The sequence below is a fragment of the Ostrinia nubilalis genome, chromosome 2 (genome assembly GCF_963855985.1).
Source record: "Ostrinia nubilalis chromosome 2, ilOstNubi1.1, whole genome shotgun sequence".
Classification (NCBI taxonomy): Eukaryota; Metazoa; Arthropoda; class Insecta; order Lepidoptera; family Crambidae; genus Ostrinia; species Ostrinia nubilalis.
The window spans coordinates 4,260,715-4,287,580 of NC_087089.1; the positions used below are offsets into that span (position 1 = coordinate 4,260,715).

Sequence of the window (26,866 nt, forward strand, 5' to 3'; positions counted from 1 at the left end):
AACGTGACGATCTTGATTGTCAAAATTAGTTTCGTGCTACCATTTCTGATACTGGTTCACTTTACGTTACGTTCTATTCAATCTCGATACGTTAATAAAAGTCATAATCGTTCCTGCTATTGCTTTTTCGTCCTAGTAATACGGCTGAGGGGGTGCTGTTAAAGTTGTCATACTAATCTTTCGATGGCGATTTGAATATGCAAATGATTCGACGACGAAAAATTTTCGTGCTAGATGTACTGCGCACTTTAATCCAACTTCGAAGCAAATTGCGCACTTTAATCCAACGACGAAACAATTTGCGCACTTGTTATGCGCATCCCGATTGGGTTTGCGAAATAGGGTCCCTAACCTTTTACCGCCCATAAATGCCTACAAATTACTGGTATCCAACCGCAAGATTGTTAATTTTACCGTATGCAGCAATTCTTCATAACTAGAATTGTTGAGTAATAAAAAAAACGTTTACAGATAATTGTCTTTAAGCTATAAGCTCTGAAAAATAAAACTGATTTTATTGGTAGTTGTTGTCCCTCCGTGTAAGTAAATCATATTGGGAGTTATAGTTATAGCCAATAAAATAATGTTTTTATATCTTGATAGTTTATGTAGGTATGCAGGTACGTATGAAACATAATAATCAAATACTTTACTTACCTGAGAAACGGTTTTTTATTACTGAAAACTAGTATTTTGGTTTGTACATACAGCCTAACTATAAAAAATCTAATCCCCGTCTCTGGTTCAGTGTCCATTTGTTATCTAAGTCGTTCGTCTGCTCATTACCATTCTGCGGTTTCCATTGATTAATTTCACCTTTTAGGCGGCGTCGAGTCCAATCAAAAAGAATATGTAGGTACTTAATTTGAACCCAGCCTTGGTGGCAAATATTTATTTTATTATTGGCCATATTTTATATCTTTGATAATAGTTTGGTAGCCATGCCTCGGGGCCCAATTGACAATGAGCCCACACAGAGCACATATTGCAAAATACACACACTCGATTGCAAAAATGATGGCAATTTTACCATTCAAATGATTTATTGGCTAAATAAAGCATTGCCAATCGTTTATTATGGACTTTAAACTTTTGTATTGGTTTTAACAAGTTACTTGAATACTTGTGCAGGTCTAATTCTGACCTCCAATTATAAAAGCTCGTTTGCGTTTTCTTTAAATAGAATACCTATCATTCACGATTGTTCCTAAATTGAATGATGTTAATACCTGTAATAAATAAATATCATTAGGTCAAAGTTTACAAGGCAAATAGGGGTACATAATTGAAATACTTAACCTTTTCCTAGTAGGTACTTGCTTTCCAGTGATAGATTGAAATTATTAACGTTTCATTGTGATCTTGTTGGTATTCTTTTCTCATAATTCCTTTAAAATCAATTCCAACCATTAGCTACTCTGTTTCATTCTAAGTATACCTAACAGCTATCATTTTGCAACAAATTGTGTGGTCTACACTGTCTGATCGTTTTATGTAAAGTCGACGTCGCCAACTTTTCTCGCACCGTCTCCGATGTTTCATTAAGTCCATACAAAGTGGAGATTAATTAGCGTTTCGAGCTGTCGATCCATGACGTAAGGCTGCGCTTGACCCACATGCGACCGGTCGCCGGAACTCTTCCTGCGCCCGCGCCGCTCGTGTTGACGCGTGCGGTCACCCGCGGCACTTCAAAAGTTCAAATCTAAATATAAATAACTTGGTTTCAAACTTGTTTAGTCTACTGATCTTTTGTGAACCATTGTATAGACCAGCACGTCAAGCTTAACACTGTAGACTCTTATCCAGTTGTAATAATAGTTATTTTAAAACAAAGATGTAATCTAATAGTCTTTTGTGCTGTCGTCTGTAATTTATTAGTTTTAGTTGAATAAAAAGTAAACATTTAAAGTGGTAAAAGCTTGAATGCGACTTTATTAGGGCAGTTTTACACACTTTTAATCATGAACTTGTTAACACGGTCAAAACATAAATGTCTTCATTTCACATGTGTACTACTTTGTTGCGTGTAATTCGCAAGTACAAACTGGCTGACAGGTTCCAATTTAGTTACCAGAAGCATAGTAACATACTGATATTACTAGAAGCTTCATGTGTTTATTTTATTTTAGGCGTATGTACAATAAGTTTGCCTAACTCAGCTTAATTTTTTCAAGTTACCTACCTATCTGGGGAATCTATCAATGAATGAATGAAAGTAACTTGTTTGTAAAATAAAACTAACTCAACTTTTTTGATATAGTGAAAGTACAAGAGCAAACTTGTGACACTTTCACTGCTTTAAAATTGAAAGATTAGATCGCAACTTGCCATTTATGTTTTTGTCCATTACTGTATATAATATAATACCTAGTAAGTATCATTACTTTTTAACAAGTACGACATCTGTACAAATCGATCGACCGAATATCATACTACTGACTACGCTACCGTCATGCGTAAGGTGTTTTTTTCACTGTTCATTATCATTTCTGTTAAACAATAGCTCTTATAATAACGAAACAGCTAAGCTACATATTTTGACTAAGGTATAGAGAGTTTGTGAAATTAAAGCTTATAGAATTAGGGCGTGTAGATTTAGAAGCTTGACTCTACGTTGTACATAAATATAATCGGATAACTTTTTTACAGTGAATGGCATATTCTCGTCGCCAGGAATTTGTTGTACACTGTACAAATAATGTCTCAGACATTCAGACATGTTTTGCCCCGACAACACCCGATGCTTATTATCCCTATAATAATACTCTAGATGTTCTACTCCTAGATCCGAATGATTACCGTACCAAATTGGACCCGTGACTAATAACTTTGCTTTAGAGACCTTTGGCCGACGCTTTGATTGGAACCTACGGCCATTACCATCGGATTTGTAAAATGTCAAAGGAATTTTGTGGTGACTTGCTTCACGAATTTGACGTGCTAGTATTTACTTACCGCAGTTAAAATCAAATAAAGTTGTGGTTTGTATCAACAAACAGATACTCGGCAGGTCCCTTTTTCATTTATTACACAAACTAGCTTTTGCCCGCGGCTTCACCTGAGTAAATTTTAGTTTGTCATAGATCGTCATAAAGTTGCAATATATGGGATAACATAATTATAGGGTACAACCCTATAATTATGTTATTCTGGGTTATAAACAATAATACTGTAAAGTTTCATCAAAATCCGTTCAGCAGTTTTTGCGTGAAAAAGTAACAAACATCCAGACATCCACACAAACTTTCGCATTTATAATTAGTAAGATAGTAGGTACTTACGTACATAATATGATCAATCGATAGCAGGTAGGTATATTGACGTCATCGTGTAACGATATCATTCATAAGTTTATGGCGAGGCTTCAATTGGACTGAATCCCATATATTGCAACTTTAATTGACTTGGAACATACTACCAGGACCAATTTAGGGTTAGGCCGATCGCAGTCTAGTATATTCAGTTAATAGAACGAACACACAAAAACATACTAAGAAGGCTGGTAAGAAATAAGAATCTTGTTTTAAAAGTTACGCCAAACCTAACCCTTTTCATACAATTCGTGGGTAGTACCAATGTTGGTCCAATGTCAGCGCTGTCAAGTCTCTCACAAGTGCACTCCTGCGCACTCTGACTCCGCCACAATCGATCATCGTATCATACATTGTTTGACAAACGACTGACGTTCCCCTGACAAGTAAACGTCTCTTTAAACCAAAGCTACGCCAATCTGAGCTTTATAACAACAGCGTAAAAAGCTTTTAATTTTTTCAAGGATGCTACAGTTAGGGTCGATATGGCCATAACCCCTGTACGTTAAGACAATCGATCGATTAAAATGTAAATTAATATTTATCGTCGCTATTGTGTTGTGCCGGTGTCCATTGTTTTTGCTATGACTGATTGTGTTCATCTATTTTCAGTTAAGGCATCATTAATATCGCATAATAGTATGTGAAGGACATCCGTAACACGATGCATGAGGTTTGAGTGAGGTTCGCTTCTCAGGATTGCACAGATTTTAGCAAACGTAGTGATGCGCCAAGTTCCTGAAGTCTGTGCAAAATGCAAATACTTTATATGGGAAAGTTCAGCATTTACTCGTACTACAATTTACAAATACTCGTATTCAGTTAATGAACTTATTACACTATTAGGTAAAGTTCTTGTTACTGATTTATTATGTGCTCTATTAGATTAAATATGACCAATAAAATTTAACGTCAGTGTTAAGATTAATTGGTTGGCCTTACATTGATAAAGTTAAATTGCGGTTTTGTTATTAAATAGATTAGGTAGTTATCATTACTCTTAAAATTTTCTCAACGATAAAATTAAATATTCATAAAACTAAAGAACTTTGATTTCGTTATCTTAAGGATATGCTGAGCTGTGTCCGCTGCTTATATTTTAATCAGACTGGTAATGGAAGTAGGTGATCAAATAAATGTCTCGTACATACGGTTGCGCGTACCGTTAGCTAATTACGAGCGTATGCAGAATATCTCAGATACAGCAGGTGGTCGAAGCGATAAGCTCTGAATTTCGTGGTTAAACATATTTCTCCGATTGATTTATTAAATTGTAAAATAACGAGTACTTAGTACTCGTACGATAAAACGTTTTTGTAATGTCATTTTTTCCAACCATCACAAAACATCATACTTATGTCAATAGCACTTTTTTACACATTGTTTTCGTTTTTTTTTGTGTCTTTTGATGTAATTTAGTTAGCATTTAGTTCTCTCTCTGACTGTGTGATTGCTTAAACCCTAGTTTATCCATTTAAATTAAGTTGTTTAAAAAATTAAACCGCTCTACTTTCCGCTCTTGCCCCACAAAGCCTTTAGCTAAGTGAAGTTCATTACGCTTACACCCTGCAGCAGATAACAACATCCACTGGTTTCTAGATCTTATCTCAGACAGGTAATCCAAAAGCAAGAGCTTTCTATTTCTCGTGCTGAATACAGAATATCACATTTCGAAGAATTTGCAATTAGGTAGCATATGCACAGGCACGTGATTTGCTGCTTGATTGTCTTAAAGCAGGTTTTAAAAGGTTATATTTCTGCAAAAATACATCCATTTTATTAAATCACCATTTTAGACACGTTAGTCATCACGTTTTGGTTTTAAATAAGTAAACAGAAATATTATTACAAAGCATCATAGCAGAGTCATACAACTTATATTAGAAAGAAGCAATGCTTGTCACTAAAACGTCCTATGTGATCATAGGACGAAGCTGAAGGACACAGCTGAAGCTGTCGAAAGAAAGAACACATTCGTATTTCGTCCTTACGTTTGAAGTTGATTAATGAAGGTAGTGGGTATGCACGAATCGACTAGTTCGTAGAGGCGTCAAGCAGGCTGCGCGCACGCAGTTTAGGGCGTTGCACACTCGCGCATATTAATGCAAGCTCGCCTTAATCTTGAATGACATAAAGGTTATCAGTTAAGGTGTTAGGGCGGATTGCGACACCTATCGAACTGCGATTGATAACGATAGGTGCATGTACTGCGATGTTAGATAGGGTTGACAATGTCGCAGATAGCATTCAACAATTGCAATCTAAATTCTAGCCACATGAATTTAAATCCTTACCTACACTTATTTAAGAATGCAAATGTAACTTTGTCTCTTTGATTTTTACTTTTTTGGGTTGGCAGAAGGACATAGCTACTTTATGTCGGTAAGGAAAAATTGTGCAATGCATGCTATTGTGGAGTGGGGAGTTTCTGTGATAGATAGAAAAACTAGTAGGTACACCGGACAGCACATCAGGCTACCCATTTTTTGTTGCAAACTCGCCCCTATTACAACTGCACAAGAACCCACAATGGTTACGTTGACGTGCCGTCGCTGTACATATTATTTGATAAATATAAACAAAATGAAGTGCCTAAATTTTCAAATTTCAAATGTATACCTACGTCTTAGAAAATCTGTAAACTGATTGTAATTCTGTTAATGTGCTATTACGACACTGACTGGACTTAAAATATGTTCCAGATAGTTCGATAATTCTTTAAGCTTATGTCATTAGACGTTGCTTCTCGTATTCCACTCATCTAATCCTCTAAGATATCAAGTTAGATGCAATTAATTTTACTTAGAACAGCTATAAATTATATAGGGATATTTTTATGTGACAAGACACGGGAGAGATGCGCATCGTTAACGGGACCCATAAGTTCATAATATACACCTCGGTCGTTGCACCATCGAGGGAATGCTTAATAGAGAATAAATATTTAATAGGCTTAAAGGTATAACATATCGTAAATAAACATTTACGTTTAAAAACCGGTGAACTTAAGTCGTAAAATATATCTGCGGTGAAAGAGTGAGATATGAGTACATTCCCAGAAATACCATTCGTCAATAAAATGCAATTACATTTTACAGCATTATTAATTTACTTATAATTTGTGAAGTTCTGACAAAATTCTTTGAATGATTAAGTTATTACGATTATGTAGTGGTTACTTAAAAGAATCAGGTTTATTTACTTGGCTAGTTAGTCTATGTTCTCCTAGTTTATATAGTCATAATTTTGTACTGACCAAAGAACGTTTCAGTTCAGCCAACAAAGCGAAAGAAAGTTAGATATTTTATTAACTAGTTGTTGCTAGCTCACTGAAAATACAATAGCTAAAGAATACATCGTGTGTCGAGAACGAAATGGATACGTGCAAAAGTGTGGCATTCAAATTATATGCGCTGCAAATGGCAAAATTCTAAATGCGGGAGAAGCGGTCGTCTCATGTTCAAGCAGAAGTGGTCTTGCCCACTTACTGTAAACGATTGGATGAGATGCGCGGAGAATTTTAAACGAATCCGATAGTTATTCTATTTGAGATTTTATTTTCGTTCATAATTTTATTTTACGAGACATACCTAGTACCTACGAGTTAATATTTATAGGAACATTTGTGTTCCTACTAAACCCCTATTAATACAGTATAATCTCTTTTCATCACAGTCAGACAGAAATTGACAAACCATCAATTTTAATCAGTTATTTGATCTAATCTTGAAATCTCTGAGATAATATGTCCAAACACATCAAAGATTTACGAGAGTGCAGCGAGGACCTGCACTCCGACCGATCGATCAAGTTAAGAAATTTACATTTCAATCAAAATATTAAAAGCTCGTGTTAATATACATTCCGAAAAGTCAAGGTTCTCGGAATTGGGCCACTTGGCCTCAACAATGTGCTTAATCACACCCCATTTTTATTGACATTTCCTTAATCCGGGCAGTTTTAATCGCTATGAAATCGTCTCTACCTCAGACCCTTTAAATTACCTATGTGTTAAAATTAAACTCTATATTATTATTGCTAAAATTTTTCCAACCCAACCTCAACAGGACCCAACTTCCTGATTTCATGGCTATTTTATGACATAACAATTTAACTGATATGCCTTTTACGAGTGCTATGTGTACAAGTACATCATTAAACAATTTTTCTTTTGTAAAAATTTTCTAAGACGTTAAAAATCTTCCAAAATGCTTTTTTTCTGCGCACATCAAATGAAATATTTAACATGCTTTTCAGATAGGTATCATCAGTTGAGTCTCATCTTGTGGAATAAAATAATAGTTTATAACCAAACTATTACTTAAACAAGGTTAGTGATGCAATTTGCATAACAACCGTATTTGAAGCTCGTCCAAACCGCTAAGAATAAATAAACACTACTTACTTAACTACGAGTACAGTCAGCACCGATAAAGTGCTCACATTAGGTATGACAATATAACTTATAACGTACCTAATGTCACATAACCCTATGGGGTTAAACTGGTAGGAGTTTTTCGTAACATACTCGTAGGTAGTTACTTACGAACGCATACGAAATAATAGTCTCATTAGAATCTTTGTCTTTATAAAATACAGGAAAATGTTGCTGTATTTTCGAATTTATGGGCAAAATATTACCAAAATTTTACCCATAAATTACGTCTTTCGATGTGTTTGAAAATACTTAGATGTGTATGTAGTAGGTACACACTTAGTCCACGTAAAAAGACATTGATTAACTGGCAAATTTCAGTATGATCTCGTATAGAGACAAAACATATTATTATGCAGTATACAGTTTTTCGTCCAGCAGTGGACGTCTTTCGGCTGAAACGAACGAACGAACGATACAGTTTTTCACCTATTTAACTATTCAGTAGTTTTGGTTAAAACAATCTTATAAAAAAACGCCTCACCATTTAATTTTATCAAGCTGATTGTACCCACATGAGAATACGATATGCAGAACAAGCGCGAAGCTCAATCAAGTTTATTTACGACAATGTACAGTTAAATGCACACGTATCGAACAAGTGGTTAAGTTAACGGTAGCGCAGCTTTAACCCACTTGGCGTCAAAGGTTAAGTTAACTCGGTCGTGGATTAAATACTTTAAGCTGGACACGCGAGCTTATCTTTCTATATTGTTTTAAGTAATGTGATTTGTGATATTACTTATCTTCTATAAGTATATAAAAAAATAATTGCTGTTGATTAATCTCCCTAAAACTCGAGAATGGTTGGACCAATTTAGCTGATTTTGATTTTTAAATAGTACTTTGTCCAGGAAGGTTTAAACAGTGAGATAACATGGGAAAAATTACGCGTACGAAATACATTCAAATAAGCTTTTATTAGGAAAGCTTTTAGAAAAATTGAAAAGGATTTTTGCATAAAATGAGAATGTAGGTAGAGCTTTGAATATTTTATACAACATGGTTTTACATAATTATTTATTATGATGACTGAAAATTGTTTAAGCTTTGTTTGTGACAGAATCTAGATCAGATTGTTTATTCTATTAATCACATGAAAATTCCGTTTAGGTAAACAAATGTGTCTAGGTTCAGTGTTATAATAATCATACTCATATAACTACAACCGAATAAACCAATTTAGCGAACCTCTAAAATGCCTCTACAGAATTAACTATTTACTTACTAGGAATTAGGCTTGGTGTTATTATTGCACGCACATATTGTAAATGTTGGATTAGAAAGGCGGCTTTGCGGTTAGTTTTTGTTGTCCTAATTAAGGCTTTAAATGTATATTAACAAAATCAGCAGCTGCAGTTGAAAAGCGAAGGGTATGGTTTTTACGTGCCGGTTTTCCAGTTGTATCGCTAGACGTATAATATTAAAACATAATAAAATGGGTTAAAAAATAAATCTAGCGCATACTAAAGTAATATTATTTCGATTAATGACCAAAAAATAACCGACTAACAAAAATAAAAAAAGTTTTGCAAAGGTTAGTTTATTTTTAGAATATTTTAAGTTGTTCACTGCAAATAATATGCCAACAACCATATCTATTTATTAGGCACGTTACATAAAATCGTGAGCAATATAGTGTGCTTTTAGAATGAACTTGAGTTTAATTGGCGGTCACATCAAATTACCAGAATGAGTAACATTATTCGTGTTTTTATTTGGTTTAAATTATATTTTAAGAGCAATTAACCATAAATCGGCATCAAATTGCGTCCGGATCGGAACCAGCGGAAAACGCTTGTGCGTAATGTGTGTTACCGTTACACTTTGGTCCAAGGCAAATAAGCGAGAGTTTATTTCTAAAACCATTCAGGTATTAGACTAGTGGGTACTTATTATTTTAACTGAGAAATAAATAAGAACAGAAAGAGAGTAATTTTGGGCATTTAAAGCGAAAATGTCGATGAACCCTTCAAACTTTTTTGTGTGCAGACTGCAAACACTGTGAGAAACTGCGTCAGCTATGCGATGTTCCTGAACTGCAAAAGTATTACTGTACATTTACTCGCCTTGAAAAATTAAAATATTTTCGTGAAAACATTTGAATCACAGGATAATATCTTTCCTCTGGGAATTATTTACATTTGAATGATTTAAAAAAAAAAGTTTTGAAAATGAAGCGTCTTAAAGTCTGTGCGTTCAAGACCGTTTTGTCGACCGCCCAGGCGCAGCACCTTGCACCCATATGTGAGGGATTGTAGGCGCCCTTGGTCGCAGCACGCATGTGGCCGACATACTATTACGTGATATATGACCGCACCACGCACTGCCAGAGCTTTAAGTATATCTTAATCGCCGGACTTTATCAGGGGTTCGACACAATTCGTTAAGGTAGAGCGTGATTCCTACACTTAGGCAATTCTTGAGAAAATCATAACATTTTATTTTATTATCTCTATCTTTAGGTATGTGTACTTTACATATTATACAATATTAAAGGCCAAGTAAGCATAATTTATTGAAGTGTGACATCATAATATGCAATGACAGGAATATTCATAAAGTCAATAACAAATTGCATATATTGAACTACTAGCATTATTCATGCAGATTTAATGGCGGCTATTAATAAAAATATTGAATTATAATTAACATTAGTGTTACAATTCCGAGAAACGTTCACGGGAGTGGTTTCCGGCCGAATATTGCTCGGTTCGCCTCTCGCGTGATACATGGTTTTTGTGCCCACGCACGTTTGTAGGTTGAGCCTTTATGTGTGCTGCGCCTGGGCAGGATATTATGTTCTAGAAAAACGCACGCAGGCGCGCTGCGTGTGCCATCAGTTGATTACCATCGAGTAAATTGTACTTTTATGTATCACTGTACTGTTATTTCCACGTACCCTAACATAATACCTATAGCCCCTCGTGTTTGAATTTTCGCTATTTAAAAGCTAAGTTTTCAGTTTTGTAATTATTTTTCTGATGAAGGTTACCTTATGCGATAACTGTGATAAGAAACATATAAGGAAAATTAAATTAAGTGAATAATGCAACAAAAAATAAATGATAAAATATTTATTTTTCACGCGAAGTGCCTCACACCGTAAATCTTACCATTAAAGAGATTGGTTATTAGTTGGTATGACATAACGGTGAACCAATTTAAGGGTCATTCGCATGATTTAATACGAGGAAGTTTAATTACACATCATAAATAAATCGACCAAGATCTAATGCGTGACTCATTAACGATTATTCAATATTTTTATTGCTAATTGATGTTATAAAAACGAAACGAACACAGCTGGCTTCAGTGTCAGGGTCAGGTGCTGTTAACCTCTCGCCGGTAGCCATAATTGCAATAACCAAATCACTATTTGCATAACATTGAGATAATTTTGCTTTACATTGCGGTAACAAATCAATTTAAAATTAGATTATCGTGAGAACCACACCGTTTGGGAATTAATTGCATGGTCAGTTTTTGACAAAACGTTTATTAAATGTCTGAATTTCCGTTTCTAATTTAACGGATTATAATATTATGATCTACATTAATTGGCGTAGCTTATTTTGATTTATTGAAATATGTTTAAATTCAAAGCCACTTAAAACATTTTGTACACGGCGCAATCATGCTGTTGGTCAGATTCTACACTTCAAATATGCTATTACAGCTAATACAACAACTTGAATTTTAAAATACTTCAATGAGTAGGTGAGAGTAACTTTAATGACTTGCCACTTTCATATTCTACTCCCCAACATTTATTAGAAAGAAAGAAAGAAAGAAAGATACATTTATTACAATGGACATCACACAAATACAGGCAATTACATAGATATGACAGTGGCACATAATAATGGAACAAGAAAAAAAAAGTAAAAAACAAGAGTAAACTGAGCAGTGCCACCCACCCACCAATAAGATGCCCACTGCAACGGGACCCCACTCAGCATATGCCGCACGGTGGGCTGATATTAGAGCTTCATAGACTTAGCGTCGCTCAAAAATCAAGTGCCTAATTTTGAAAAAATAAATATGCCAATGTGTTCCTTTACCAAAAAGGAATATTTTATGTTATGTAACGTTTCTTGATAAAGTTATTATTTAATAAGTTATTGACAATTTCCTTTTTTTTTGTATGGAGCTCAACATTTATTTTTATTTTATTCGTTATTCTTAAGCTTTCTTAAGAAATTGACTTTTGTATTATGTAATGCAACATATAAGCTATGTTATCACCAAGTGTCGCATTTCGGAAATCTTCGGAACATTGTCATTTTGGACTTTAAAATAAAAAATATAAAAAAAATAAATAACTGCCAAATTTTGTAAAAATAACTACACCAATGTGTTCCTTTGCCAAAAAGAAATATTTTATGTTATGTAACTTTTCTTGATAAAGTTATTATTTAATAAGTTATTGACAATAATTACTTTTTTTTTGTATGGAGCTCAACATTTATTTTATTTTTATTTTATTCGTTATTCTTAAGCTTTCTTAAGAAATTGCTTTTTGTATTATGTAGTGCATCATATAAGCTATATTATCACCAAGGGACGAATCCCGGAAACCCTCGGAACATTGTCATTTTCGACTTTAAAATAAAAAAAAACGAAAAAGAAAACTGCAATGTTATGTACTTTCTTCCGTACTACCCTAACGAGGTGAAGAACTAAGCGCGTTTTTTATTGTGGTGTTCCCAGGAGGCCTAATCCACATGATTACTAAGGTTACTATAAATAATATTTGTTTTATGGAAATTAAGCTAGTTTGAAATTAAGTTTATTGGTTAGACTCAAGAGCCACTTTTAGAATGTACAAAAGTAAAGCGTTCTTTCTCAGTATCAGCCTAGACATCAAATTGATCATTTATAGTGGACTTTTTGGTGGTATTGAAAACCTTTCTTGATGGCAATTACGTCTAAATTATTCATTTCTTTTGATATGGCTTTACAAATATCACATCGCTGCTTGTGCAGAGCTGCCATTTATCAACGATATTATTTTTCTATCTATCAAGTGGGAATCAGTTATTACGAGATTGTTTTGCTTCCAGAATTACGATCTATTAAATTTTCAATTTCCGCGTCCATTAAGTTTTTTTCATTGATAACATTAAAATAGGTCGACAATAATTAAATGCAGCTTATTTTGAATAAAAAAAAATGAGTCTCCTTAATAAATTTGAAAAAGAAATGAGTCGATAGTAAAAAGTGGAGCTAGAAACCTTATTTTCCCTTATCCTTTTTATCTGGAGACATCAAACCGAACGTTCATTTGGGCACTTACAAGTTGCCCTAAAACGCTAGAATCATCATTTTCGCAAATTTTGTTTCGCAGACCAAACTATACTACGTACATGGAGCTCTACATACGTATATGCCTGCAAGCATACAAAATTATTGCTCACGGAAAAGATATTTACTTCCAATCAGAAAGTACTACACCACGCTCGAATATTTTACACAATTTATTTTTAAAATCTGATTCTCAGATATAGATAATAATATAAACTTCATAAAAAACACAAAGTTTTATCAACAGCAGCAAAAAGTTAATTAATAAATGATCAATTTGATGATGAGGCTGATACTGATACTGAAAGAAAGCTTTACTTTTGTAGATATTAGCCTATTTCACGGTTCAGAAACTTACTCTGAATAACCAATAAACTTAACTTCACACTGGCTTAATTTCCATAAAACATATTTTAATAATCTTACAAGTGGATTAGGCCTCCTGGGAACACCACTATAAAAAACGTGCTTAGTTCTTCACCTCGTTAGGGTAGTACGGAAGAAACTACATAACATTGCAGTTTTTTTTTTTTTCGTTTTTTTTTATATTTTAAAGTCGAAAATGACAATGTTCCGAGGGTTCCCGGGATTCGTCCCTTGGTGATAATATAGCTTTTATGATGCATTACATAATAAAAAAAGCAATTTCTTAAGAAAGCTTAAGAATAACGAATAAAATAAAAATAAATGTTGAGCTCCATACAAAAAAAAGTAATTATTGTCAATAACTTATTAAATAATAACTTTATCAAGAAAGTTACATAACATAAAATATTTCTATTTGGCAAAGGAACACATTGGTGTAGTTATTTTTACAAAATTTGGCAGTTATTTAAAATTTTTGTTTTTTTTTTTATTTTAAAGTCCAAAATGACAATGTTCCGAAGATTTCCGAAATGCGTCACTTGGTGATAACATAGCTTATATGTTGCATTACATAATACAAAAGTCAATTTCTTAAGAAAGCTTAAGAATAACGAATAAAATAAAAATAAATGTTGAGCTCCATACAAAAAAAAAGGAAATTGTCAATAACTTATTAAATAATAACTTTATCAAGAAACGTTACATAACACAAAATGTTCCTTTTTGGTAAAGGAACACATTGGCATATTTATTTTTTCAAAATTAGGCACTTGATTTTTGAGCGACGCTAAGTCTATGAAACTCTAATATCAGCCCACCGTGTGCCGTGGCCCACGGTGACGAAGGCCACGGCGCTGGTTTTCAGTGTGCCCCATGCCGAGTGAGGGTCACGGACCATTGTTAAAATAAATAAAATAGTAAGCTGCATAATATTTTCTAAACATACATAAATAGTAATATTAGTCCACAGATAAATACAAAAGGCGGGAAATCAGTAAGGATGAAAGACTACGAAAAGAATACTAATAAAAATATAAAACTGTTTGTATAGGTGTGTGTGAGTGTGTAGTAATAGTAAAGTAATATTGTGTTAATGTGTAATATTCGTAAAGAGTGACATTGTTACGCGTTGCGGAGTGTCTCGACGCTCGCAAAACCGGTTCGTGCAATCGAATGATTGATTGCGCGCGATTAAACAATTCAGTTCATCCCACAATATTGTTCCGAGCGCTACACGCGTACCCACAAACAAAAAACAAAAAAAAATAAAAAACAAATAAATTCCAGCAGTATTGGTCGTCTAAACATAATTCAATTTCAATTAGTGTCAAATATATAGTTACGATGTCATTAGAAATAAAATAATAATCATGAAATAAGTATTTAATATGGTGTTATAATGGTGTTACAAATAGTATGTCCGGAGAGAAAAAAATAAAAAATAAAAAAACGTCACACACGTATTACACTTTGTGGCCACAGGCTAAGCATGGTATTATTCAGTGCCGGTCTGGCAACTTTCTTACACGTCTAGTATTTTAGAACTATCATCTAATAATAAAACAGGTACTTAATAAGCTGAAATGTCGCGAATGCAAGTCTTGTGTCGTGCAAACTTTACTGCGCAAAATACTAATCACTACCATCAGTGATCGATGGAAATTGCCCAATTATATTAGTACTTACTTTCTTTCACGTTTTCCATTATTCATTTATTTTAGTTACCTTGATGCTAGAGATGATCTCAGCAAAGCTCTAAGCGCAAAGTTTGCAATAGGTCGACCTCTGACATAACATAGTAGAGCAGATGAGTCAGGCGTGTCACCACTCACGCGCCGCGCCGAGCCGTCACGACTGCAATTATTGACTCGATCGCGCAGATATTCGTTATAACATTCAATTACGATTATTGTTGGTTATCCTCTCCTCTAATTGAGATTTATAAGCGAAACCCTCTTATGAGTGATAAGTATCGCACACGATAATTGCACGAAGCCTCTTTGGCATTTCGCGAGTCGCCAAATCATCGCACGAGTTCGTTAGGTCAGGACCATCTCATGGCCAAAAGGCGTTAGTATAAATAAGTGAGAAGTCATTAAAAATAATAACCTTTTCGAGAGCTTTGCTTAATTATTATATTGAAGCATGATCGTATCGATTCCTTTTGTTTTCATCGAGTATTTACCAACCTATAAAGGTCACATTTCCTTCTACTAAGTAATGATACAATGTAGGTACAACTAAATATTAAGTAGAAAGCACAATCTGATAACACCGTAGATACTTAACTATCAACTAGTGGCGTCTAGATAATAAAACATACAGTATCTAATACTTATCTAAGCATAATTTATGTCACTTTCTTATCAGATGTTTTTACAGCCTATCGTTGATAATCTCTTAGATATCAGGTTGTATTATAATAGCAACATAGTTATCGGCCTTGTGGAAATCTAACCTCGCCTAAACGAAAAATGTGCCCCTGAATTTCAAAAATAATCGTGCGCATTCATGTGGAAAAGGATTTATGCGTCATGATCTGTCAACGTATTTAAAGTTTAGTATTAGATACAGCTTTTTGTGAAATTACATCTTAAATGACATACCGATACAATTAACATGCAATTGCATCTATGTATAGTTCCAAAATACTGGACTGTCCTGTCGATGACATTGACAGTGGGGCGCCACCGTCAATACCGGATCGCTGGTTCAGATTTTTGCCATGTTGGAAACCATATAGTTGAACGATGGTAGCGCCCCCCTGTCATTGAGTTTGGCGGGACAGTTCAGCGTGGGTCATCTATACACGTATTATATCTAGTTTGCTTCTTTGGATTGAAGTCTCTAATGCGTTGAAGTCTATTTGTTGCAAGTAGGTACGCTTACAGACGTTTTAGTAGCGTTACGAAAACAATAAATATTCTGTTTAATACGTAGTTTATACGAAGTTTGTTATTATTAATTTTAGGATACTCTAGTTCTCAACTCTGATCTTTCAATATGCCAAACTAAATAATTTATCGTGCATCTCTACATAAAGTCGCCACTCAGGTTTAATAAACCACTTAATAAAGGATTAATTAATTTAATAGCTACAGAGATTACCTTACAACTAAACACTTATGATAATTAATTTAGATTCTAAGTAGTTTATAAAAACTAAAGCTTACCTTCTCTTACAGGCGATCGGTCACGTTTCCGGCGGGCACATCAACCCGGCGGTGACAGCGGGGCTCTTCGCGTCCGGCGACATCAAGCTGCTGAAGGCTGTCCTCTACATCATCGTCCAGACCCTGGGAGCAGTTGCCGGTGCTGCCTTCATCAGGGTGAGCATCTGTGTTTAGATTATGAGTGAAAAGTTACTACAAAAATGGATTAATTTCACATTAGAATCTTTCAGGTACCTTTCAGATATAAAATTTCTCGCTTAGTTCTAAGTCTATGCTTTAGTGCATTAAGTTCGCCTTATGTTCAAATTTATTTTGGCATAAAAGTTTAAATAAAATAAATAAATAAATAAGTCTGTAAAGATTTTTGAGGTGTATATAAAGTATAGAGTGTTGCGAATCGAGACATAATAGATAATTTAATAAATTGTTACGCGGTCTTATGCGACCGCTTGGGGTCTGATGGATTAAGTATGTCCTGAGCTTTTTCAGGCATTAGTAACGCCGTTAATATTTACGAGTACTACTGGTTCTATTACTTATTCTGTGATACTACATACTAATATCAATAGTACTTAATTGTTTGTAAACAAAATTCCTTCTTTTACTTAATTTACTTATTCATTCGTCACATAATTCGCTTATTTTAAAAATATGCATTTACACTCCAGCTATTAATTTCCAGACCATTCTGGTCAGTATCATTTAAGTGATTGCGGTCCTTTAGCGGCAATATAGCATCATTTCCTTCACAAATAAGGCTTAAGGCTCCCGAGCGACATTCTAACCGCGTGTGACACTGCGCAGAAAAACTGTCGCTCGCCGTGACACTGATGCTTCAGGATAGATCTAAGGCTGACCTTCTGCGTGACTTCAATTTAGACCATTTATTACGATTTATTAATAGACATGTCTTGACATCTTTAGGTCGAAGAATAATTTTGAAAAATTCTCGTAACATAGGTACCTACAGTTTAGTAGGTAATATATTCTTCTTTTATCATGAGATATGCGTGAGAGGTGAAATAAGTTACAAACCTGGTGGCAGACTTTATGAGGAATCTGGCAACGTTAAATCGTCCGCTCTGATTCACATTTACCTACCTGCTTTAGGACAAGGAATGGTTCTAAGTTTTCAATAAATTCGATTCTCAGCCCCAGGACATAAATACACGTACACTCACCTGATGTCCTTTTTCTGATAGTTACTCCTTGGAAGAATCTATCTTCGAATTACCAAAATTACAAATAACCGTACGATGGCTACTGCGTGCAACTGCACATCTGTTAAAACACCCACGTCATGAGGGCTACCCTTATGATATGATGATATCTAACTACCCACAAAAAATAAATATCAAAAGTATCGCCACAGATTAACTATTGATTAAGTTACTTCATTAAAAGTAGTAATTATAAAAAATAATATTATTAAAAAATATTTTTACAAGCTTTTATAAGATTTATCTTATATCAATAAAAGCATGACACGTAATAACATTACACAACTGCCATGTCCCAACACAATAAAATTAGTTCTCGTAATTTTTCCCACTTTTCCTCCGACTTTCCACACATTTGTCCGTCCGTTTGTGAACACAACTTTCCATTCTATACTAAATAACGATGTTTCCATGCGCGTCCGCAGATCGTTCCCACGATCGTCTCTATCATACCACATTATGTCCCATAGAAGTCCCATTGTGCTGGCATTTGTATGAATCCATCGTGTTCGGGCCGTTATAGATCTCATTTAACACTCACACGTCACGAAGGTACTTCGTAGGTACCTACTTCATATAATGTTTCCACTTGCGATTTCATTGATGACACGCGAGGCAGTCCCTTTTAGAGTTACGATACTATTTATTGACTAGACATCAATACCAAAGAACAAAAAGACATTAGTTAGTTTGGTTAACATTTTAGCGAAAGTTTGTATAAATGTAATACTTACTTCTTTTTTCAACAGTTGGCGATACCTGACAGCCGAGTGGAGAGTGCAGGATTGGGACTGACTCTTCCCGGGCCCGGCGTGTCTGATGCTCAGGTAAGTAATGAAATGAATCAAGTACTTATTTACAGTGATGTCCCGATAAGTTATTTGATTCAATTACTAGTTTAAAATCAACGCTTGGTTTTAAATCAAGTTTAGAGCTTTTAAAAGTAATGACAATAAGCGGATCACCTATGACCTGAAACCTGAAAGCTGTAAGCTTAATTCAGAAATTATTTTAACCTACGCGATCTTGTTTCCCAGGCTCTGCTGATCGAGGCTCTTATCACCTTCTTGCTGGTCATGGTGGTGCAAGGTGTTTGCGATGGTCGCCGCACCGACCTCAAGGGCTCGGCGCCTCTTGCCATCGGGCTCAGCATCACTGCTTGCCATGCTGCTTGCGTAAGTGCTTCCCAATTTTCCATTAGGTCGCATCAAAACTATTTCGTTGAATGCTAATAAATTGTAATTGTTATCTTGCTTGTCTGCCAAAGCTTTTGTGATTGGTTTCATAATGTGTTTGTTGCCTTTGACAGGTTCCGTTCTCGGGCGCCAGTATGAACCCCGCGCGTACCTTCGGCCCAGCCCTTGTCATGGGCGAATGGACAGCTCAATGGGTGTGTATCGACGAATTCTTTACAGTTTTTCTAAATCACTACAGTCAGTTTTTTATTCATTCTGTATGTAGGATTTCCTTTCACAAATGTTTTTAATCCACAACGGAAGCTCTTGTCCTGCTTCATACCTGATGGAAATGATATTAGGTAATTATTATAATAAACAAACACGTCTTTTGTTCCTAACTTGCTAACTAAAACTTTCATGATTAGGTATAGTAATTTATGAATTCATTTATGCTCATGTGGAATGAAAGTCAATGCTAAAATCTGAAAGTAATACCTATTTGCAGAATACGCACTAAGCAGTCGTTCGTGAGATTTATGGAGCTAAGATCTAATCCCTTCATTTGCATGTTTAGAGAAGTAGAGAAAGTCAAATGAGAGTTGATAAATCAGAAAGCTTATATTAAGTACTTACTAACAGAGGAGACAAACGATATGGCACGGAGCAGGCTCTAATCGCGATATCCACTTCTCAAACATACTTTCTCTGGCAGATGTTTTGCTGCAATACATTAAAGTAACTTAGCCCTTCCTACCAAATGAATTGGTCAATCGTGATTCGATTGTTAGGGGGCAAAAAACATTTTAACTAAGGACTTGCTGTGATTCCCAGTTTCATTAGGTACTATAATTGTTATCATCACTAGCAAACACAAGCGGATCAGTTAAACATATTTGCTATTCTATTTGAACAGGCAAATATTAGAAACACGACAACTGCTCTCCTCATAAATGCATAGCAAATAATGACAAAGGTAGGTACATAGAGTACCTACATGCAATACCTAATCCATCCATAACGTATGGATTTAATTACTATTGGAGGATATTATAAATTTTGAGCAGGAAATGGAAATTAAGGATTGTCAAGAAGATCCTCAAAATTTCTAGGATTGGATAGGTTGCCCATCGTTTTAAAATATCTAAGCCAAATCATATAGGCACATATTGAAGGTACAACTTAAGTAAACAGGCTTTTCGTTAACATATTATGTACCTACTTGGGCCATTCTTAAATTGGTGCCAATTTAAAAAAAAAAATTAAAGATTTTTTTTTAAACTTTTTGCGATGTGTATCGAAAGTAGGTATAAACCAAAAGCATACTTTTGATGTATATGGACAACCTTAAAGCCCTCGGAAAGGAAACAAAATAGCCTACGTAAACACGGCTGTGACACTGCATGACACGGATGTGACAGTTTTACATTTTTACTGTAAATAATAATATTTACGTTGTTAAATTTATATCATAATAGTTTAAATTGATTAACAATAAAATACACTAAATTCGTTTCATCAACAAAGGTGTTATTTGGTAATATGTACTTTTTTCTGAACATCCAAAAATTTAATTAAAATTGAGATCAAAAATACCGTCAGGTAGTTAATATATCTACTAGATAATAAAAAAAAATACTTTTTATTATTGGCACTATTTGATCATGCTTCCGATATGCTACCTACATGGTTTCCATATGATAATATGCTTAACAAATTAGTAAATCTTAAACACAGTAGGTACCTAATTGAGTATCAAATGAGATTTCTGTAGGATTCACATAACAGTTGGTTTTGACAACTTAAACAATATGTTTCATAGTCACCGTACCACTAAAAATATGGTTAATAGCAATTCCTTTTAAAACAACTCCGACCACCTATGCAGGGCCTTTACCGAGAGCTGTCTCAGTAAAACTTGATATTACTGCAGAAATGAGAAAGTGCAATAATTTTTCCTTCGTGGCATCTAGAAAATCATACTAGCGAAAAATAAGTACACTTACTAAAAGGCTACTCCTAAAAATTGCACAATACACAAAATAATTTAGCAGAACAACAAAAACTATTAAAATAATAAAAATAGAATGTCACAACCACGCGTTGTAATGTCACGACCATGTACTTAAATAGTTTGCGGTAGTGACACATTTTTAATACCATGGCCGTGACAATTTGGAACGTATCCGATATATCCAAAAAACTATCTGTGAATTAGCAGATCTTGTGCAATTATCTGAAACTATACTGCATGAGGTACATAATTATGTTTTATACAATAGCGTGACATTGATACCTACCTTTAAAAACCGTACACGGGATGGACGTGTTATGGTTGTCCCTTTTTTCAAATAAATAGGAAATATTTTTTTGCGGCTCACTCACTACGTTCAGCCATTTGCAAATCTAATAAGATGACAATGTTAATGGTCCAAAAAAACTTAGCAAGGGATGTCAATATTAAAGATAGTTTTTTACCGAGTTACGCATATTTAAAGTGGCGCACGTGGTTGTGACACAAAAACTGCTCACACAATGTTTGGTGTTCAAAATCAAAAATGGTAATTATTATTGATATAAATTTTTAACAGTCTTATATAACATGTATTAATCTTGCATAATTACTGTAATATTTATCAAAATAACATAACATCTCTTCAGAAAAAAATATTGTATGTCCAAATCCGGGAATCTCACACTACACGGTCCGTGACATTTTGGACTTGTAACTTTTTTTAAATATTCTTCTAATAGTTTTATGATGAAAATGATATTGGGCCTAGTTACTAGAGGTATTTTACTATAGTCTATCCAATATAGCTTGATTAGAATGACGGCTGTCAAACGAATGTGACTAGTGATGGGTATGTTTCGTACGGTTCACATAGATGTATCGATAAGTTTTCGAAAAAATGATATGAAAAAATGCACCCAATTTTTCTTCATATATCTTTATTCATAAAAATGACAATTATGATTTAAATTTAAAGACAGTAAAATTTAAAATTCATGTCAAGGGTGTACAACCTAAGTCGTAGTCATTATCATCAGTGGTCTTCAGTGGTTTTTTCCTCTCGCTAGAGGGCGGTGGGCATCTCTTCTAGAGCAACGGTGCTATGAATACCCAAAAAATTACCGGTGATTGATTTCCGATGTTTGATTATTTAAGAATGAAATGTTTTTTGGTTTTTAATAGTGAACATTTAGAAACACGTATAACTTGACTTAAATATGTTAAAAAATTAGTTAGAAAAAAAATTTGTTAAATATGTTAAAAAAATAGTTTTAATTTAAAATGACTTAAAAACTAAAATTTTAAAATTACGAATGATAAAAACTATTTACAAAATAAAAAATACTTCACCCCCAGCGCCGCAGTCAGGAATGGTGCCCAAAAGGCTGGCAGCATTGCCACGTTGAATGGCCGAAATAGCTGCCAGCCTTTTGATCACCGGTCACCTCGGTGAGCCTCTTTGCCAGTTCCTTATAAAAGGAACGAGCGCTTGGACCCCATGGTTTTAATTTAATATGACATTTGTCGATATGTCCCAACACTAACATTTTTGTAACTCGAGATAACCTTGTAGAGACGTCGTTAATACTCTAGCTTGATTTTTATAATTTCGAATTACTACTTATTGGTGTAATTTAACGCTGCATTTACACGAAATTATCATTTTTATTGGAAACACTGTCGTCGAAAATATTGTTTGTAGGTCAGACGTGAATTATTTCTTGTCCGCCAATATTTAGCTCTCATTGATCGCTACTACAAAGTTATGTCGTTACTTTTGATGACAGCTGTCATTCTAATCAAGCTATATTGGATAGACCAATGATATTATAGAACTATAGATATGTTACGTTCATAGAAATTACGATTTTAATCCGTGCCGAGCTATTCCAAATTGCACACATTGACAAATGTAACTGATAAGTGAAACAAAAGATACGAAATAGCACGCAAATGAAAGAGATAGCTATAGTTTTAACGATTCTGCACTATACTAAATAATTTTGCATAATCACATGTGGTAAGAGATCCCTTGTATTTTGTTTACTTTAGAGTCATAATTGGTACACTTTCGAAACACACACGATGGCATTTTTTATTTATTTTGGTAAGAACACAGGAACTTACGGTGTGGTACGCACGCGATTGCGCACGACGCAGGCCACACGAAGACTAAACACAAGACGTCCCAATTGGGACGTATTTGAGTATTCACAGCGCGAGCGCTTATAACATATCTGCTTTTGTTTTTATAATATCATTGGGATAGACTATAAGTAAATTAATATACAGTGCACTGATTTTCTTTAAAAACATATGCTATTCTTACATCTCACACAAAAATGCGTAAGAATAAGAATGGCCCACTTACTTGTCGCAGGAACAAACAACACAAGTGACATAATAAACATACATACCTACTACAGTAAATAAAACAAGGACAGCACGAAGCTGTTACGTTAAAGTATTCCCTAAGTTGTTTTACACTATTTTGACTCAAAATAGTAAGAAGCTCACACCCAAAGGGACTGTCGAGTGTCGATCACTATTTTTTAACTATTTTAAATAAAATTAAATAGTTATATGTAGATTCATATGAAATTGAAAAAACAATAACGTAAGTTAATAAGCAAATATTCTTAACTGTTTAACAATGAGGTTGAACTTGACCGAGCGTCGGAAGTGGCCGACCCTTTCCTTTAAGGTCTTAATGTACGTACTTATTACCTACTTAAATTATTGTACGAAGGTACTTCATAATTTGTATGAATTGGATAAAAGAAATCTTACATGCATGATTCGAATTTTAATATCTTACTCAGTTAATTGAGGTGATGTCACAGTTATTACATTTTAATCTTCAACCTCTAAAATGCAGCGACGATGCAGGCCGCATTTCATAGCGGCCTTATAACCTTGTATACGAGTAGTCTGCGCCAATAGACTCCAGCAATTTCGTAAATAAATTATGATAAAAATTAACTCAAACTGAGATTAAAAGTCATTTTGCAGTTCCCGTTAAACTTGGCGCAGACTATATTAGGCGTCTAACATTTAAGTTCCAATAACGGCTACACTGTTAACTATCCATTTCCGTTTTTGCTCTCGCTCTAATAAAATGGTGATTCTTTGCGATAGAACGAGATGACATGACTGGCAATGGGCAGTTAACACTGTTGTCGATAGTACTTAAGTAATATGGAAATATACTTACTTACCCTACTCCTTTATACCGTAAGCGCGATGCATTTTTTTTTTCATGTTAAAATAGGAGGTAGCTAACTCACCACTTCACTTTGTTCCCAGGTGTACTGGGTAGGCCCGCTAGTGGGAGGCGTGGTCGCCGGCTTCGTCTACAGGTTCATCTTCCGCATCGGCAAGGACGGCGAGAGCGGCTCCTACGACTTCTAGGTTAACAAGTGACCCTCGGGGACCTCGAAGGGTCTCCCGGGCTCACAGATACCACCCAACTTTACTTCGTGCCTTCACTCAGTAGAGCTAAGCCTGTCTGAGATTAAGATAAGAGATGTGTGTATTTATTTTATGGGGATACTTCTCAGTTCGAGATTTCTGACGTAAACTCACCGATGGCAGTTTCTTCTTCAAAAAAATAATGCTCAAGAAACAATGATCTTAAAATATTTCCAAATATATAGATTTGCCATCGATGAGTTTAGTGTTGTTAATTTGTTTTAGTCTATCTTGAATAGTGCAAGATAAAATTATTCCAAAGCCATTTTCGAGGAGGAAAAATCGGATAGATAATTTGAAATATTCAGAGTGAATTGATACAGTTCTTTTATTTCCTCCAATACGATTTTCTTGATCTGAAAACAAATGTTTATTGATGATGGAAAAGTTGAACATTTCAATTCACTTTGAAAAGGTTTTCATCAATGTACGCTAAGTAATAAAATAAGGTAAAAAGTATTACCTAAGCCTATTTATATTATGTGAATAAACTATTATAAGTTAATTTTAATGTTAAACAAAATAAAATATTCTCCGCAAAATAATAATTTGTTTATATTCGCATGACTGCGGTATCGATAAGAGTACCTTTGAGATTTAGGATCTAAGATAATGTTACGGAAAATATTTAATAATAATAATAAATATTTAGTTAAAAATACGTTTATAGTTTCATTTATCATCTACCCACCATTTTATAATTTAATTGGAATTTGAAGATTTGGTTATTCTAATTAGTAAGGGAAACGACAAATTAGCATTTTTGAACGAAATCTATTATGGCAACTAAAAGCATGCGAGCTTTATTCGCCGAATAATTTAACCTTTTGTCGAGTCGACTACAAGATCACCGATGTTGCAATACCATTGTCATCCATAATCTAATTACATACATTACGCTTTGTGCGTGTGCATTTGCATATGGAATGACGTTGAGGCAACAATCGTCAGGTTTGTTCGAAGGCTCAGTTTGACCTCACAGCATTCTAGAGCATAATGCCAAGTTAAAAACTACACATAAACCGTGTCTAATACTAAATTGCATTTATCAATCTCAAGATCTCAATTCAAAAAGATATTTTCCATTGATAAGTCGCTCTTTGCCCTAGTAACATTGACACGCATAAAAAGACACGAGTTGACACCGGAGGCTGATATTCGGTGCGCCGGCGCAGCCATCGTGACTGTTCTAATTTAGGGCGACATGTCGGCTGCAATTAAGATTGTTTATGCTCGTTTTAGCTTCGGTGAATCTTATGTTAATTGTACGGTAGTCACCGCACAAAAGTACGCTAAGTAGACTGGTAGACTTTCTCCCGCAACGGTTGAATTTAAAATTTAAGAAAAAAAATGATTACAGGTTTTAAAAAAAAATCCAGGATTCGAAAGCAGTGACTATTTATTAATTAATTCAAACAAATGAAAGCGGTTACAATTCGATACCAAATAGAATAAATACTTGAGGACGTTGAATACAGTTTTCTACGATGCTATAGTGGATTAAATTTAAACATTGTTACGTGACATTTATTAATGTGGTTCATTTAACGGGGCCTTGACCCACAGCAGTGAAAGGGATGCGTCGCCGGTTCGTCTCAGGTTGCCTCGAACGGAGCTATGACAAGCCAAACTATTTCTGACTACACAGGTGACTTGATCACTCATCTACCCAGTCTTGCGTACATGACTCGAATAGACAGGTGAACTGGAGTATATTTCAATCGACGAATCAATTTAAAATATGCTCATGTCATTGACATGCTGACAAATGCGTATTCAATGACGGGCACTTCCGTTTTACGATAGCACTAACTTGTTTAGCGGTTATATCGGTGATATTAATTGGGAGGTGTGATTTCAGCGCAATTTTTTCGATCGTGGGAAGCTGCATAACGGCTAACCCGTAGCACCATCGTTAGACGTCTCGCCTTTGTGTACGTATTTGAGTGCTATAGAATCAAGTTACATTCTCTTTTCGTTAATGTTGGTAATTGGCAGAATCTTTAAAAGTTTCTAGATAAAGTGATTGCTAGATAGTGTTGAGATTGTCGCTTGTTTCTATACGCACGCTTTTTCCCGTGTAGTCGAATAAGTTAGCAAGCCATACATCCGTCGTACGGAAGGCAGTGCGGGACGAACGGCCGGCCTCACGGCATCTCGTCAAGCGTCGCCTGAAGGAAGGCGTCGGGCTCTGGAATTTCTTCTAAGAACCCGGCGGCGTCGCAGAACTCGGCGAATGACGCGCAAGGGAGAAGCTCGTCGGTGAGAGTGGTGACGATGCGCTCGGCCGCTTTCGCGTTAGCCTCGTCGTTGTGGCGGATGTATTCGGCTAACTTCACCGGCCATTGCTCGACTGTTGTTGCGTGCACGTTCTGTTTAGAAAGAAATGCGCAT

The 26,866-nt window shown here is 34.9% G+C and overlaps 2 protein-coding genes across 4 annotated transcripts in view; one reads left to right on the plus strand and one right to left on the minus strand.

Annotated features, from left to right (window-relative positions):
• The window catches only part of LOC135080247 (aquaporin AQPAn.G), a 90,249-nt gene extending 65,116 nt beyond the window's left edge, over positions 1 to 25,133 (plus strand). For all 3 annotated transcript variants that reach the window (XM_063974935.1, XM_063974950.1, XM_063974943.1), the window contains 5 exons: positions 16,605 to 16,748; positions 18,562 to 18,639; positions 18,850 to 18,987; positions 19,122 to 19,202; positions 24,308 to 25,133. In XM_063974935.1, the coding sequence (XP_063831005.1) occupies positions 16,605 to 16,748; positions 18,562 to 18,639; positions 18,850 to 18,987; positions 19,122 to 19,202; positions 24,308 to 24,412 (546 nt within the window). In that variant the 3' untranslated portion in view covers positions 24,413 to 25,133. The remainder of the gene's footprint in view (positions 1 to 16,604; positions 16,749 to 18,561; positions 18,640 to 18,849; positions 18,988 to 19,121; positions 19,203 to 24,307) is intronic.
• Positions 25,134 to 25,853: 720 nt separating this feature from the next.
• LOC135078229 (E3 ubiquitin-protein ligase UBR4) overlaps positions 25,854 to 26,866 on the minus strand; it is an 88,549-nt gene continuing 87,536 nt past the window's right edge. Inside the window, exon 101 of the mRNA XM_063972824.1 lies at positions 25,854 to 26,844. Within this exon, the coding sequence (XP_063828894.1) occupies positions 26,620 to 26,844 (225 nt within the window). The 3' untranslated portion in view covers positions 25,854 to 26,619. The remainder of the gene's footprint in view (positions 26,845 to 26,866) is intronic.